At 49.6% G+C, this 13,577-nt stretch overlaps 1 protein-coding gene across 12 annotated transcripts in view; it reads right to left on the bottom strand.

The window, feature by feature from the left end:
- Nucleotides 1-13,577, bottom strand: part of CACNA1D (calcium voltage-gated channel subunit alpha1 D) — a 300,511-nt gene that overhangs the window by 47,092 nt on the left and 239,842 nt on the right. For 11 of the 12 annotated variants that reach the window (XM_072720761.1, XM_025986349.2, XM_072720759.1 and 8 more), the window contains 4 exons: nucleotides 12,403-12,604; nucleotides 10,188-10,346; nucleotides 8,752-8,862; nucleotides 620-703 (listed from right to left, as the gene is read on the bottom strand). In XM_072720761.1, the coding sequence (XP_072576862.1) occupies nucleotides 620-703; nucleotides 8,752-8,862; nucleotides 10,188-10,346; nucleotides 12,403-12,604 (556 nt within the window). Of the gene's footprint in view, nucleotides 1-66; nucleotides 151-619; nucleotides 704-8,751; nucleotides 8,863-10,187; nucleotides 10,347-12,402; nucleotides 12,605-13,577 lie in introns of all 12 variants that reach the window. The other variant, XM_072720754.1, reaches the window with a different exon arrangement.

Raw genomic sequence — 13,577 nt, forward strand, 5'->3', positions numbered from 1 at the left:
CTAGGCTCCTGAGTGTCAGACTTAACAAAAACAATCACGTCACAGGACACAAAGTTGGCTACTTACATTCACTTCAGTTATAGCAATATCAACGACGCTACCAACAACAATTAAGGCATCAAAAGTGTTCCATGCATCAGTGAAATAGTGCTGTTAGGGCAAGCATTCAGAAGCCACAGAGGAGAGGAAGCACAACAGGAAAAAAGAAGAAAAGGACAGTGTTATAAAAAGGGAACATTCTAGCATTATGCTACCCGGCTCCTTGAAAAAAAAAAAATTACCCTACAACAAACATGTTAACAGGTACTTCGCTTTGGGTGTTGCTGCTGACACGGCAAATAAAGACCATGAGAGACGCCTGTCGTGCCCTGCCTGCCAGTGTCTCGGGACATGCTGCCTGAGTCAGCCCTCCGGAAGGTGCTCTGTGTCTGAAAAGGCCTGGGATCAAGCTCTCCCCTCACAAGCCTCTGGTCCACAGCTCTCGGTGGGAGATTCCTGGTTTCAGGTCAAGTGAAGTTGGGGCCTGTGACTTGTCCAGGTGATGCCAGTGCGGGGCAGGGAGCGGAGCGCACAGACAGAGAGGACACGAGGCGGGCGGCCACGGCGGGCGCATACTCACGTCGGCTTCGCTGAGGGCCACGTCTATAATGCTGCCGATTACGATGAGGGAGTCAAACGTGTTCCAGGCGTCACTAAAATACCCCTGGACAGAGCAGGCAGGGGGCAGACGTTTATGAGCACGTAGGAACGAAACGCCACACGGATCATACGGGGACATATGGGAGGCCCCGCAGCACCCATGGCAACCGGGTGGGGTGGGAGAGCCAAAGAGGGAGGCAACGGTGCTGTCCACCGGCAGAAAGGGACGCAGGCTGGGGAGCACCTGCATGTGTGAGAGAGGGCACGCACACAGGCGCACGCACACGCATGCACACACTCACACACAGCGCAGACCCAAGGCCCTGGGCAGCACCACACCAAGCAGAGTTTCTGCAGGGCGGGGGGGGGGGGCATCTGAAAAGCCCACCCTTGCACCCAGGTGACAACTTCAAACCCTCACAGGAGGGTGTGCGACTCTTCTAAGTCTGCAACCCTTACACAGAAGGGTCAGCAGGCCCTTCCCTACTCCTTTCCATAGTTCTCTTCTCCCAGTTAAAGAGCACTGTGACCAGGCATTTCCCACCACCCTCCTTCTGTGCTCTGAAAACTAACCAGTAACCCTCCTGCTCCCCCTCACCAGTGCAAGAATTACGAAAGGTGTGCTGTGTCCTCACAGAGTCCTTGGGTTCACAGGGACAGAGGCACAGTGATGCACGCAGTCCAGGGCACAGAGTTGCCCCGTGTGTGGGGGTGGGGGGTGGGGACACTCACTCCAGTCTATGGGGAAGGGTGGGCTGTGTAGGAAAACACAGGTCTTACAAAGGAAAAGCAGTCAAGGCTGCCAATGTGCTAAAGCTCCCATTGGCCTGGCGAGAATCCTCCTTGTACCCCAGCCCTCCTCCTCCTCCCTTCCCACACTACCCTCCAGGCTAGAGGGTTCCTCATCATCCCTCAGAACCACCAGCAGGTTCTTACCACGTGCACATACACCCTTCCTGCTGCCACTGCAATCCCAGCCTCCCCATCCCTAACTTTGTCTGCCCAAATCCACTTCTTCCTTTAAGGTCAGACCAAATGCCAGCTCTTTGGAGGGACCTTTTCAGATCCTCCTGCTGTCTGCTCTGCCCCTCTCATATGTCCTCATCACTGAATTTGGGGACTTTATCTTCAGGTCTATCCCACTGAAATCTGTCTGGGGATGAGTACCATACTCACTCTTCTGTCCCCTCCTCAACGAGCCTCACTATCTACCCCAGAGCCTTGAACCCATTGCCCCCCACACTGCAATGTCTCTTTCACCCACTGACCTAGCATCCTATCATCATTCAGATCTTCATGTCTTGCAACAAGCATAAAGGCACAATGTCCCTATGATTGTGACTTATAAATCCGTGTATATGTACGTGGCATACATTTTACGTACCCTCTTATGGGCTCAGCACAGTAGATGGCTGAGTTAGTGCCTGCTGTCTCCTGACACATCCTGGAAGCCCTTGGTCAGAGGGGTGGGGGTGGGCGCTGCACACAAAGGCTTCTGGTTGCAAGGTTGACAACTCTGTCTGAAAGTCAACTGTGCCTTTTCAAAAAGTCAGAACGTGTTTTGGAAATGAAAAAACCATTCAGGTCTGAATTACATAAAAAGGGGCCAAGCATGGTTACAACTGGGTACACTTAGTGAGGATGAAGAAAACCAGAGGGGAAGGTACTTTGAAGTGTCAGATCGCATGAACTTGTGATCACATGCAGGCCCCAAGAAAGCCACTGCAGAGCCCCAGCCTTTGATGACACAAGAGAAAATGTCTATGTGTTGGCCATCCTAATGACTGGAGTAGAGATGTTTGTTCTAGTTACTGTTGATCACTCCAAGTACAATTATGGAGGAGCTCTGGCACTAATTGATGGTTTGGACTTTTAAAGACTTCATCTTAAATAATGTAAGATTTTCCCACCCAGCTGCCATGACCTCTCACCCACTTCTCACCTCCCTTCTTCCCTCCTGTCACAATCTAGCTTGCTGACTGCCATCCTCCCAGACCCCTCACCTCAGGCCTCCAACAAGTAAACAAAGGGAGTGTGCCTGCACCAACCCTGCCAACCTGTGTACACAAGTCTAATGGGGCAAATCTTAACGAACATCACATTTTGTACCTTCTAGCTTTTCTTCCCAATGCTCTCTGACTCTTAGCTGGCAGACTGGGGCAAGGCCAGCTGCTTTGAGGGCTAGACTAGTGCCACTGTGCATGCTGGTGTCACACTGGCCAGCCAGGAGACAAAGAGCTTGCACTTGGACCCCAGATCCAAAGGAACATAATGCTTCCTTCACAGAGGAAGATCTCCTAACACAAGTCAGCTGGGTCGGGGTGCTGAGCACTGCCCTGGGGGTGCCAGGGTTATCAGAGTGCCGGGTTTCCTTATTTACACTGTGTGAATAGGTAACAGGCATCTGACCAGCAGACTACTCTGAGGGCCAAAGCCTGGCCTTCGTTTTCTGGACTTAACAGCATCTCCAAAGCTAAGGAGACTATGGTGATCATTCCCATCTCCCCAGAGAGGAGCTGATGCCTTACTGCTGGGTCCCAGTAACAATCGGGCCTCCAGGGTACAGAGCAACTGAAGACCTCAAGTTCTCTCCATCTCCTGTCTGGGCACACAACCCACCCCCATTCACAGCGGCACCCCACACACTGCTCCTCCTGCTACAGTTGGCTGTTCACCTGAGGCCAAGGCCACCATCTGCCCACATTCTTTGGACTTGATTCTGAACAGCTCCTCCCCTGCTTTTCTACAATTATCAATACTTACCTCTGAATCATTTCCACTGGCCTACACACTATCCTCCAGTTGGCCCATTCTGGTCCACTGTGATACATAAGATCACCTTACACCAGGGCAACAGGGGCTTAACATTTGGGGTCCTAGAACATATTGACAGTCTTGTCAACTCTCTTAAGAAGATCCCTCACATGCACACAATTGTGCTCAAGTCCTAAAGAACTTCTGGACTGAACGTACATACCCCTTATCCAGGCAGCAGGAGGCTTGCGCTGATGCAGGTGGCTGGAATCATAAGCTCGGACAAGGTGGCTGTGCTAGGGGGCTAGCAGAGGCAGAAAATGCCAGGATCTCTTTCTCCCCACATCTGATTCCTTACTTAGGGGCCTCCTATGTAATCAAATCACTGTCGAGTGAACGTGACTCAGTCCCCCATCCTCTCCCACCAAAGTCACTGTGCTGTCTGGGTAACCAGAAGATGAGACAGGGCTGCTGGCAGGGCGCCCATCCCTGTGCCCTCTTCTTTTGGCCAAAAGTGACAGGTTCTCCTGCCGCTGAATGCCAAAGCCAGGGCCCCTCAAGTGGAACCAGCAGTCCCCAGCACTCAGCCAGAGTCAACTCTATTTTTTTTATCCAGTCCTATTAGCTTGAAAAGACCAAGCAAGTCAGCCACATGCCATAATACCTATTATTCAGAAACAGGTCTGATTCAAATCGTAAATCATAAAGCAGACTAATGTGGGCATAGGTCCTGGGACTTTCAAGATTTCCAAGAATTCTGATTGTCAGTGCCCATCTCCTGTGGGCTCTTGGAAGCAGAGCTGGAACCTCTAGCCAGGATAGAGTGCACAGCCGTGGCATACGTAGTGGGGGTAATGTTTGTGGAACAGAAACGAGAAGCAGCCCAAATTTGGGTTCATTTTGCTGCCTGGAGTCTCTCTCATCTGCAGATATGAAGGAGCCCACACAAATCACCTGCTTTTGTGGTTTACCACGGCAGCCAGGTCACTCAGCAATTTCTGCCAGGGACTGTGTGGGCAGTCCTGGACCTAAGATATGACCCACAGTACCAGATTTTGGTAGATACCATATGACAGCTTTCTAACTAGCACAAGCCTTTCCAGAGGTCAAGTGGGGGCTTACAGGAAAACATTCACATTTGGCCACTCTACTCCAATCAAATACTCTGTGACAGGAAATACCCTGCATACCATCTGATGCCAAGAGGCTGCACTTATAGGCTCCCCCATTCATGCCTTTCTTCAATCCACCCATCCTTAAATAGTGGCCAGCAAGGAGCAAGCATTGTGTGAAATGCAGGAGACCCAGCCTGTGACCTCAAGCAGCTGCTCAGCAGCTACTAGAGAGACCCAGAGACGTACTGATAATGACATCGCCCAGTAAGCATCTAGTAGACACACAGGTGAAGGGAAGAACAGACTTTGGCTGAGCTGGTGGGGAGGATGTCATAGAGGAACCCACATTTCAGACAGGCCTTAGGCAATAACAAGGCAAAAGGAGGACTTCCAGATACAGAAACACGTGCCATGGAAAGGTCTAGCTTGTTAACAGCTGGGGTTAGGGAGCATAGAAGGAACAATAGGGGAAGCAACTGGAAACAAGAAAGAAGTGCAAATCGGCCAGGGTTTGGTAGAGGACTTTGAATATGAGACTAAGAAAATTCTAATGTTTTTGCCCCCTCAGGCAATAGGTGGCTGGTACCCGAGTTTCATTGTGGAAGATAAGCAGAGAGGGGATGGGGAAGATTTAACAGTCCAGCCAAAGGAGGGGCTAGAGAGGTCTGGATGAGATGGAGGTGGTCTGCATGTAATTACCAGGTGAGAAGGGGACCAGGAGAGCACCGGAGAAACCGTGATATCAAAGTCTGGCGGAGCCCAGAAGGACTGGTGCAAAGTTCTCACCAAGGAATGTTTAGTCTCAAGTATTATTTGGCATTAAAATAAATCACCTAAAATAGATGTGGTCACTGAAGAGCTGAAAAGACTATCAACTCTTCTTTCTAGGAGGTGGAGGATGTCCTCTAAAAAGATTGCTGAGGCTTTGTTAAGAGCTCTTACTCCTGCCAGGAGCCCTGGGGCACGGAATGCCACCCTAGGAGGCTGGTGGCACTGGATGCCAGTTTCCACTGTGTAGCAGCCCTGCATGGAAGTATGAGCACAGCACCAAAATACTCTCTTCTCTCCCCAAACCCAACTACCCTTTACTTTTCGCAAGCCCAAGTGGCCAGGATCATAAATTAGACATTTCTGAGGTAGAACCAAGATCAAAATGCAGACCTGGGAACAAAGTATGGCTCTTTGAGGGAAAAGCCTGTGGCCAAGGCAGCTAACCTGGCCTCAGATACATGCTGGACCAAGGCAGGTGACATCTGGAAGTACAAAGAGGGAGCTTCAACAAACAGGACGTGCTCTTTCTTCCTGCAGAAGCAGGAAGGTCCTTCTTCCTCACTCTCCCCTCCTTGGAGCAAAAGAATTCACGGGAGAAGTCCAGTGCTTTCCCTGGGAGTACTGGAGGGAAAAGCCAGGGAAGTGGGCTTATCCTACTTAAATCATGACCTCCCTTTTAAAAGCTTAGGATGGCACAGTCACTTTCAAGTCAAAAGCACGATCTAGAGTGTGCAAGGTCAATGCCAGATGGTGGCTTTTCCCTTAGGGAGCAGATATAACAACAGCCTTCTTGCTTTCTCCTAATTCTGCTCTTTGGCTTCTTGCCACCTTGCACTCTTGCCTAGAACCAATGCTCAGAAGAGGTCTTCCCAGGCAGTGAGCCTGCCTCCCCGACTCTGGGCTTCTTGCCTCTGCCTCTCCACCTCAGCCCTCCCTGCTTATGGAGGCAGGATGACCTGACCTGCCAAGTCCTTAAACCACTTCTTCCTAAATGTGTGCTCTTGGGAGGCCCTACCTCTCCAGCAGACTCTTGAATACAGAAGTCCCCATGGTCAGGTTTCCAAACCACACTCCCCTCCCCACCCGCCTGACTTCTTTTAACCCATTCTCCTCACAGTCCCTTCTTGTCCATCAGGAAGGGTCTTGTCAACTTCACTTTCTGTACCTGCATCCCAGAACAGCTGCAACCATATCTCTCCTGACATGCTGGCAAGTTTTCCTAGAAGGTGTGCCCCTCGTTGTGGATAACACTGCCCCATGGGGCCCTGTAACAAATTCCTTACAGAGACAAAGGCTTTCCTTGATGAGATCCATGGGCTAGGGGCTCCCCTACAGCCATCTCCTGGAAGATTCTTCCCTCACAGCCTCTACAGCCTGACTGCCCCTCTGATGAGCCAGGAGGGGCCTTGTCGACTTCTCAGGGAATGCCTACTCACTTGGGCTTGCTTTGTGAACCCAGAAAAGAAAAACAAGGAAAGTCAGGGAGCATTTTAAGGGCTTTGTTTCTTGGTGAACTGATTCTCTCTTACTCCTCAACATAAAGTCTATCTTCTTGGCTTCAGTGAATGCAGAGACAGGGCTCCTCAAGTACAGAGATGATCCTATTGCTGTTTTATGCTATGGAAATATCTTGCTGGGCAAAACGACAAAGTAGCACAATTTCTAGCAGAAATCACTCATTTTAATCACTCTGATTAATCAGTACTGATTAAAAAGTAGCTACTCATTTCCCTCCTGATATCACCAGTGTGATCACATGCCACCAAACCCTCCTCCCAGGTTTGATATCAGCGGTTTACTGGGCAGAGGGGTGTACGAGCCCTTTGGTGCTCTGGCCTGCTAGTGGGTGCGCGTTCACACACAGATACACACACGCTCTCTCTCATGCACACATGCCGTGGGCAGGTGTGTCTTCCCTTCAGCCCAGAGCAAGCTCTGAAGCACTTCAGAACTTAATCACCAGGCAAGGGAAGACATGGCAAGGAGATCTAGAAATGGTCCGTGGATACGTTCCATGTTGTCTCTTTTTTGATGTTCTTACTTGGCAACCTTTTTCATCAATCCAGACAAATATTGTTCAAAGAAGTAAAGGTGATAGGGAAGCAAACCAAAAATTTCAAAGGAAATTAAGATGAACTTGGAAAAGGAGGAGATGTTTATGTAGGTAGATATGGACAAGTCACAGTAAATAACATCTGGCCATGCGTAAGGTGCCAAATGTGACCCCACTGCAATCACCCCAAGTGATCACTTACAAGTGTCCTTTCTTTTTGGTCCACAAAGATCTGATAAAGATTGCATAAAGATTAATTCAAATTAAAGAAAGGAACAGTTTTGGATTAGAATTCCATGTAAATATGGAGTATGCGAAACCATCATATCATAATCCAAGTCTCAGTAAAACCAGTGTTGTCAGATGCCTTACGCACAGATGAACCAACAATAGGGTCCCCAGATCCTGTCACTGCCTCATACTGATGGTTGGGGGGCTTGCTAGCAAAAAGCTGAGGGTCAAATGTCCCACAGCTCAGTCAGGATTTGCTCCTCTGTCTACAGTTTTAGAATGAGGGGGCACCGTGACTTGACGATGATGGTGGTGGTGGTCACATAACAGTACTGATGTGTCCGCAGCATGTTACTACATGCCAGGCACTTTTCTAAGCATGGCACAGATAGTGATTCTTTACCCCTCACAACCACCTTGGGAAACAGGCTTGGTAGTGTCCTCATTTTACGGGTGAGGAAAGTGAAGCACAGAGCCTTTAAGGAGATCACTCTCGTTAGCAAATGGGGAGCGCGGATTTGGATCCAAGGTATGCTCTTTGATGTTGCTCTGTCAGCCTCTTGGACCACAGACATTGACAACTGTGGGACCTGGGACCGAGGCCACTCCCTCCCCAAAGGCAACCCGATACGCTGACTAGTCCAACAGCGTTTAAAAAGCTCAGGTCTTGTTTTGTCTTAAAGTCAGTGACATTTTTCTAAGTCAAATAAATGGTAAGAGATCTCCAATTGGTAGAACTTTCCATAAAAAGGTGAAAAAGAAGCTGTAGACCAAGAACAAATAAACCCAAAGTCTTTCTCCTGGAACCTAAGAGTAAAATCAAGGCTGAATTCTGTCTGATGGGTTGTTAGAACAGTTTGTCTAATGCTCGAGCAATGAGGCAGGTTTCTCTGAGACAGCACGATGTGCTATTCTAGAGACAGAAAACCCGGTTCAAAAGTCTCCATTCTACAAGTTCCCAACTCTGTCCCCCCTTCTTTTTCTCAGAATTATTTTTATGAGATTTTGTAGTTTTGTTTTCCCTTATATACACAGATGCCCTAATCAGATATTAACGTTCTCAGGTGATAACCCAGTTATTGGCCAGAACAATTCAGCATAACTCAGTAACACAAGACGAACAGGAAGTGTGTGCTTCTCTGGGGGTGATTCAGCAACGGCCTTTGAGAAGTGGGTTCAGAGACTCACCTTAGGTTTAAATGCGATGACTTTCAAAACCATCTCGACAGTGAACACCCCAGTGAAGACCATGTTCAGAATGTCCATGGCGTCATTGAACATCTTGGACTGCTCGTAGTGCTGCGGACGAAGACAGAGGCACAGTTCTCAGAGGCCTGGTCCAGCCAGCCTCACTAAAGGAGGCTCCCCAGTCCCCTGCTCCCTGCAGGCATCCACCCTCTGCTTGGACATGGAGGCAACCTCCAGTGGTTCCAACGGCACACGGTTAACTCACCACAAAGCACAGGGGGATCTTGACAGAATGAGGATGATTGGAAGATGAAGGGGAAAGACATCTATTTCCTCTGCTCAGGATGAAGGGAACCCACCCTTCCTCCCCGCAGGGTTTATATTCAGGGCCTTGACCCAGGTCCAAGGCAGAACCCACCCAAAATGTCTATGACTAAAGGCAGGATTTGGTTGGGGATAAATTTGATGCCATCCAGGTCCACATTCAAGAAAAGGTAGTATTATCTTGACCTCACACTTTTTCTCTACATCAACATGTGGCCCTTCTCATTCATCAAGACTTCTTAAATTAAAAAAAAAAAAAAACATGCCAGAGAACGTATCCCTGGTGGCTTTTAGACCCATTTTCCAGATAGCACTGGGAGTTGGGTTGATTTGCTTAACTTCTTAAAGTCAGTGCAGAGAATGGATCTAAACCTTGGCCTTTGCTTCTGTCCTACAGTAATATCTACTTGACAGTGTAACTGCTGGAAATGTTCACTGTTAACACCAACTTGGCCAACTGAAGGGAGTTACATGTCTTGCCCCCAGGGTACCAAGAAGTAGCTATAATGCAGGCCAAACTCTACTCCATAAACTGGAAGATTCCCCACCACCATTCTAAGCGCTCCGTGAAGGCAGGAGTGTGACTTATGTTTTGTTTTTCAACATTGGGTGTTTGCTCTGTGACAGGCCGAGTGCCTGATATGAAAATCTTATCTCTGACATAGGTATGATTGAGTTCCCATTTTGCCAAAGAAGAAAGCAAGGCTCAGAGGATTTAAGTTACCCTGTCAAGATTGGCCAGCGGGTCAGGAGTAAAGGCAGGATTGCAATACCTGTCTACCCTACTCCAGACAGACAAGACTTTAGTTCTTAAATGCTCCCTGGCCTCAGGAGGCCTACAGTAAGTGTTTATCGAGTCAGATCCCAGGTTGAGGCTCCATGAGAATGTTACTTAGGGTCACACCATACAGTCTCTTAAATAAAAGAACCATCTTAAACGCCTACCGTGAGAACTGTTAGCCAGATTGGGACTCTGGCCAAACTACAGCCCAGACTCATCAGAAAATCAAACCCATTCTCTTGTGAGGGGGTGGCATTCCACCCTCAGAATTTGGGGCAGGGGGCTGTGCAGAAGGCCCAGACGTGATCCCCACGGCTGTCTCCATTTTTACCTGCATGGCCAAGCAGAGTGTGTTGAGCATGATGAGGACAAACATCATGTATTCGAAAGGCGAGGAGTTCACCACGTACCAGAACTTGTACTGGTAGGGGTTTTTGGGGATGTATCTCCGCAAGGGACGTGCTTTCAAGGCGTATTCAACACACTGACGCTGCAACGGCAGAAAAGAGCAAGGAGGAGTCCTGAGCATATCCATGGGAGGAGGACACAGGTCTCATCTGCTCTGAATGCACATCCACTGTAAAGAGCTGTGAACCAGCGGAAGCCACGACAGCGACCCCCACCGTGACATGGGGGTCACGTGTAGCACCACACCACGTCACATCACTGGCCATACCAGCTCCGCCACCTCATCAGCTCCTCAAAGCAACCTGGGGTGTGGGTGAATGGAGCACCCAGTTTGCTTCCATTTTCCTCATTAAAGCAGAGGTCTAGCCTGGGCAGTGGCTTGCCTGAGGTCCTGTGGGCAGCAGAGGAGTGAGGCCTGATGCAGGCCTTGTCCCTGCCCTTCCTCTATGCCCATGCGTTATGCCTGCCCTTCTGCCCATGCCACCTCGAGGAAAGGAAGCCAGGTAACAAGAGGCACAGAAATCCTCCAGAACCCAAGGGCTGGGCTCACTCCCTGAGACTGGAGCCACACGAGACAGCTCAGTCAGACCATACTAACCACGTGAGTCTGCTAGTGAAGTAGCTGTGTGTTTACCTGGGACCTTCTGAAACTCAGGAGCTTGTCATGTTCATCTCAGAATCCCCAGGACATGGTAGTAATGATGGCCAGAGCACTGTCCTTCCCACTCATTCTGGGGCTGAGACTGGTCCAGAGGGAGCCTCCAACCCCTTTGGCTCAGGCTCAGCTTAAGGTGCCACTTGCTCCTAGATCCAGACCTACTCCCATTCTCTTGCTTTGACCTTGGCTTCTGACTTCAGACAGGTTCCCTCTGTCTAGGATCTGGCCCTGCTGTGACCTCACACACTGACTCCAGGGACCCCTAATTCAAATCTGTTCTGGACCTCAAGAGGTGACACAATGGTAGCTCTGGTTCTGCTACCTGGCCAGCCTGGCTTTGCCCTGCTATTCTTCCGTGGACTGGGAGGTAGGGATAACAGGGGATGAAGAAGAGCTGTGCCAGGCGTCCCGCTGACCGTCACTGACAGGATCTGAAGGGATGCTCTGACAGCTCAAAGCAACATCTTTCTACAAACCCAGCTGGTTTTGTCCTCACTTCCCCAGGGGGCACAGCTGCAGCCCAAGACAGACTACCTCATTACAGCCACTTCCCTCAGGAAGCCCAGGTTGGCAGATAATCCCTACTCCTTACATCATCATCAAACAGGGGTGCTATCGAACCAGGGCCCAGGGGGAACTTCCAGAGCATATTCTCCCTCTCACATCTGGAAGGGACCTCTAGCAGGGACTCCTGGGAGCCCTCAATCTAGAAAGAAGGGAGCAAGCCCAGAGAGGAGGAATTCTCCTGACTCCCTCACATCATCATGCAATCAGAGCAGAGGGCCCCCCCGCTGCTATTAGATTGGTTCGAACAAGACAGTAGCTAATGAGAGAGTGACACCAGTATAATCTTAGACTTAGCTTTAAAGTGAGTGACTCTCCCTGCAGTGGGATAGGACACTTCCTCCTAAATCAATGGTTCCCAAGCAGGAGACATTTGGCACTGTCTGGAGGACTCTTTGGGTTGTCAAGACTCAGGGCAGTGCATTGCTTATAGAATTGAGTGGGTAAAGGGCCAGGGATTCCACCCATCATCCTACAAAGTACACAAAGCTCAACAAAGAATTACCTAGCCTAAAATGTCAATAGCACTGAGGTTGAGGAGATCAGACACGATCCCCCCACTAAAGACTGTGGGAGGAGCAGTGGGTACTTCCCAGCCCCTGGCCACATCCCCCACCAAGATTCTGAGCCATCACTAGTGGGTCACAGCCACAGAAGGTGGCCTAAGTATTCTTTGACTTCTCATCCACAAAGTGGGGTGGATTTCAGAATTACAAGGTCTCCTCTGTGTCTGGAAAGCTCACTCTTCCCAGCAATAACTCAAACTGGCTGAGAGGGTGCTGTAAACAAGGCCTGAGCCCAAGGGACAGCCAGCGGGTGCATGCCCTTCTCTGTGCTTGGAGGAAACTGGCAAAAGACAAGCCACTACTCCTCTCTTGCTCAAGGGACAGAAGCCCAAACAGTGTGTGACTTTAACCTGATTTTTGTCCAGCTCACAGTTCTTATACTCTTTCTCTCCCTGCTCCTGAAATGTGACGATGACGAAGCCCACAAAGATGTTCATCATGAAGAAAGCCACGATGATGATGTAGATGATGAAGAAGATGGAGATCTCCACGCGGTAATTGTAGACGGGGCCGACATTCTCTCCATTTGAGTCGATGGCTTTATACAGTAACCTGGTGAACAGAAGATCCAGGTGAGCCCTATACCACCTGCTCAGCCCAAGTAGCCCAACTGTGCACCTCTTCTGACAGCCTCTGAGGGCCCTTCCTGTCTGACCCCTCCCGGAGAGCCTACCCACAGCCCCTGGAGAGAGAGAAACACACACACACACACACACACACACACACACACACACACACACACACTCGGATGTCTCCTCAGCATTAAGGCCCAGTTGGCCCAAAACCCAGAGGAGGGAACACCTGAGATACATTTGGTGATTGACATTTTGAGGGCTAAGAAACAAGAGATTTCATGGATATTCAACAATGCCCCCTTCTACTGACAGCAGAGAGGAAGGATATCACATGTAAGACACTGGTGGAACTGAAACCTGTACACATGCCAATGAAGATAATAAGCAAGCAACACAGGATTTCCAAAGAACTAAGAGAGGTTCCCCAAAGTGAAATATACGCAGAGATTAAATATAGGCTAAACAGAACTCTCAACAGGAGGGGGAGAGTTACTGTAACACCCCCAGGGTAAATTTATCCCCCCCACTGATGCAGATTCAGCTGCCAAGGAACCCATCCCATGGCGCGCTGTCCAGATGGACACTTACACATCCATCTGGAAAGGCAGACATTACAGTCATCCCCATCATTTGGGAGCTTAGAGAGGGATCTAAGCGACCAAAATCCCATTCCTTGGGGGCAGAGCCAGGAGATGAGCCCAGCTCCTCTGAGCACTAAGTCCCAAGTCTACTCATTTCCCGTCAGCTGCCACCCTGGTTTACTAAAGCACACTGTTGAAAACCCAAGACTGCAGCCATAGCCAGTGCCTCCCCAAAGTGAAGGGGCTTTACTCCTGCCTCTTTGCTCCCCAGCCCAATTCCCTAATGAACAAACTCCACCCAACTGTCCTATTACTCCACAGGATCTCCTTTAAATAACTCCAACTCTCCCATGCATCCAGAGAGTTCCG

Source organism: Vulpes vulpes, chromosome 9 (genome assembly GCF_048418805.1).
Source record: "Vulpes vulpes isolate BD-2025 chromosome 9, VulVul3, whole genome shotgun sequence".
NCBI classification, from domain to species: domain Eukaryota; kingdom Metazoa; phylum Chordata; class Mammalia; order Carnivora; family Canidae; genus Vulpes; species Vulpes vulpes.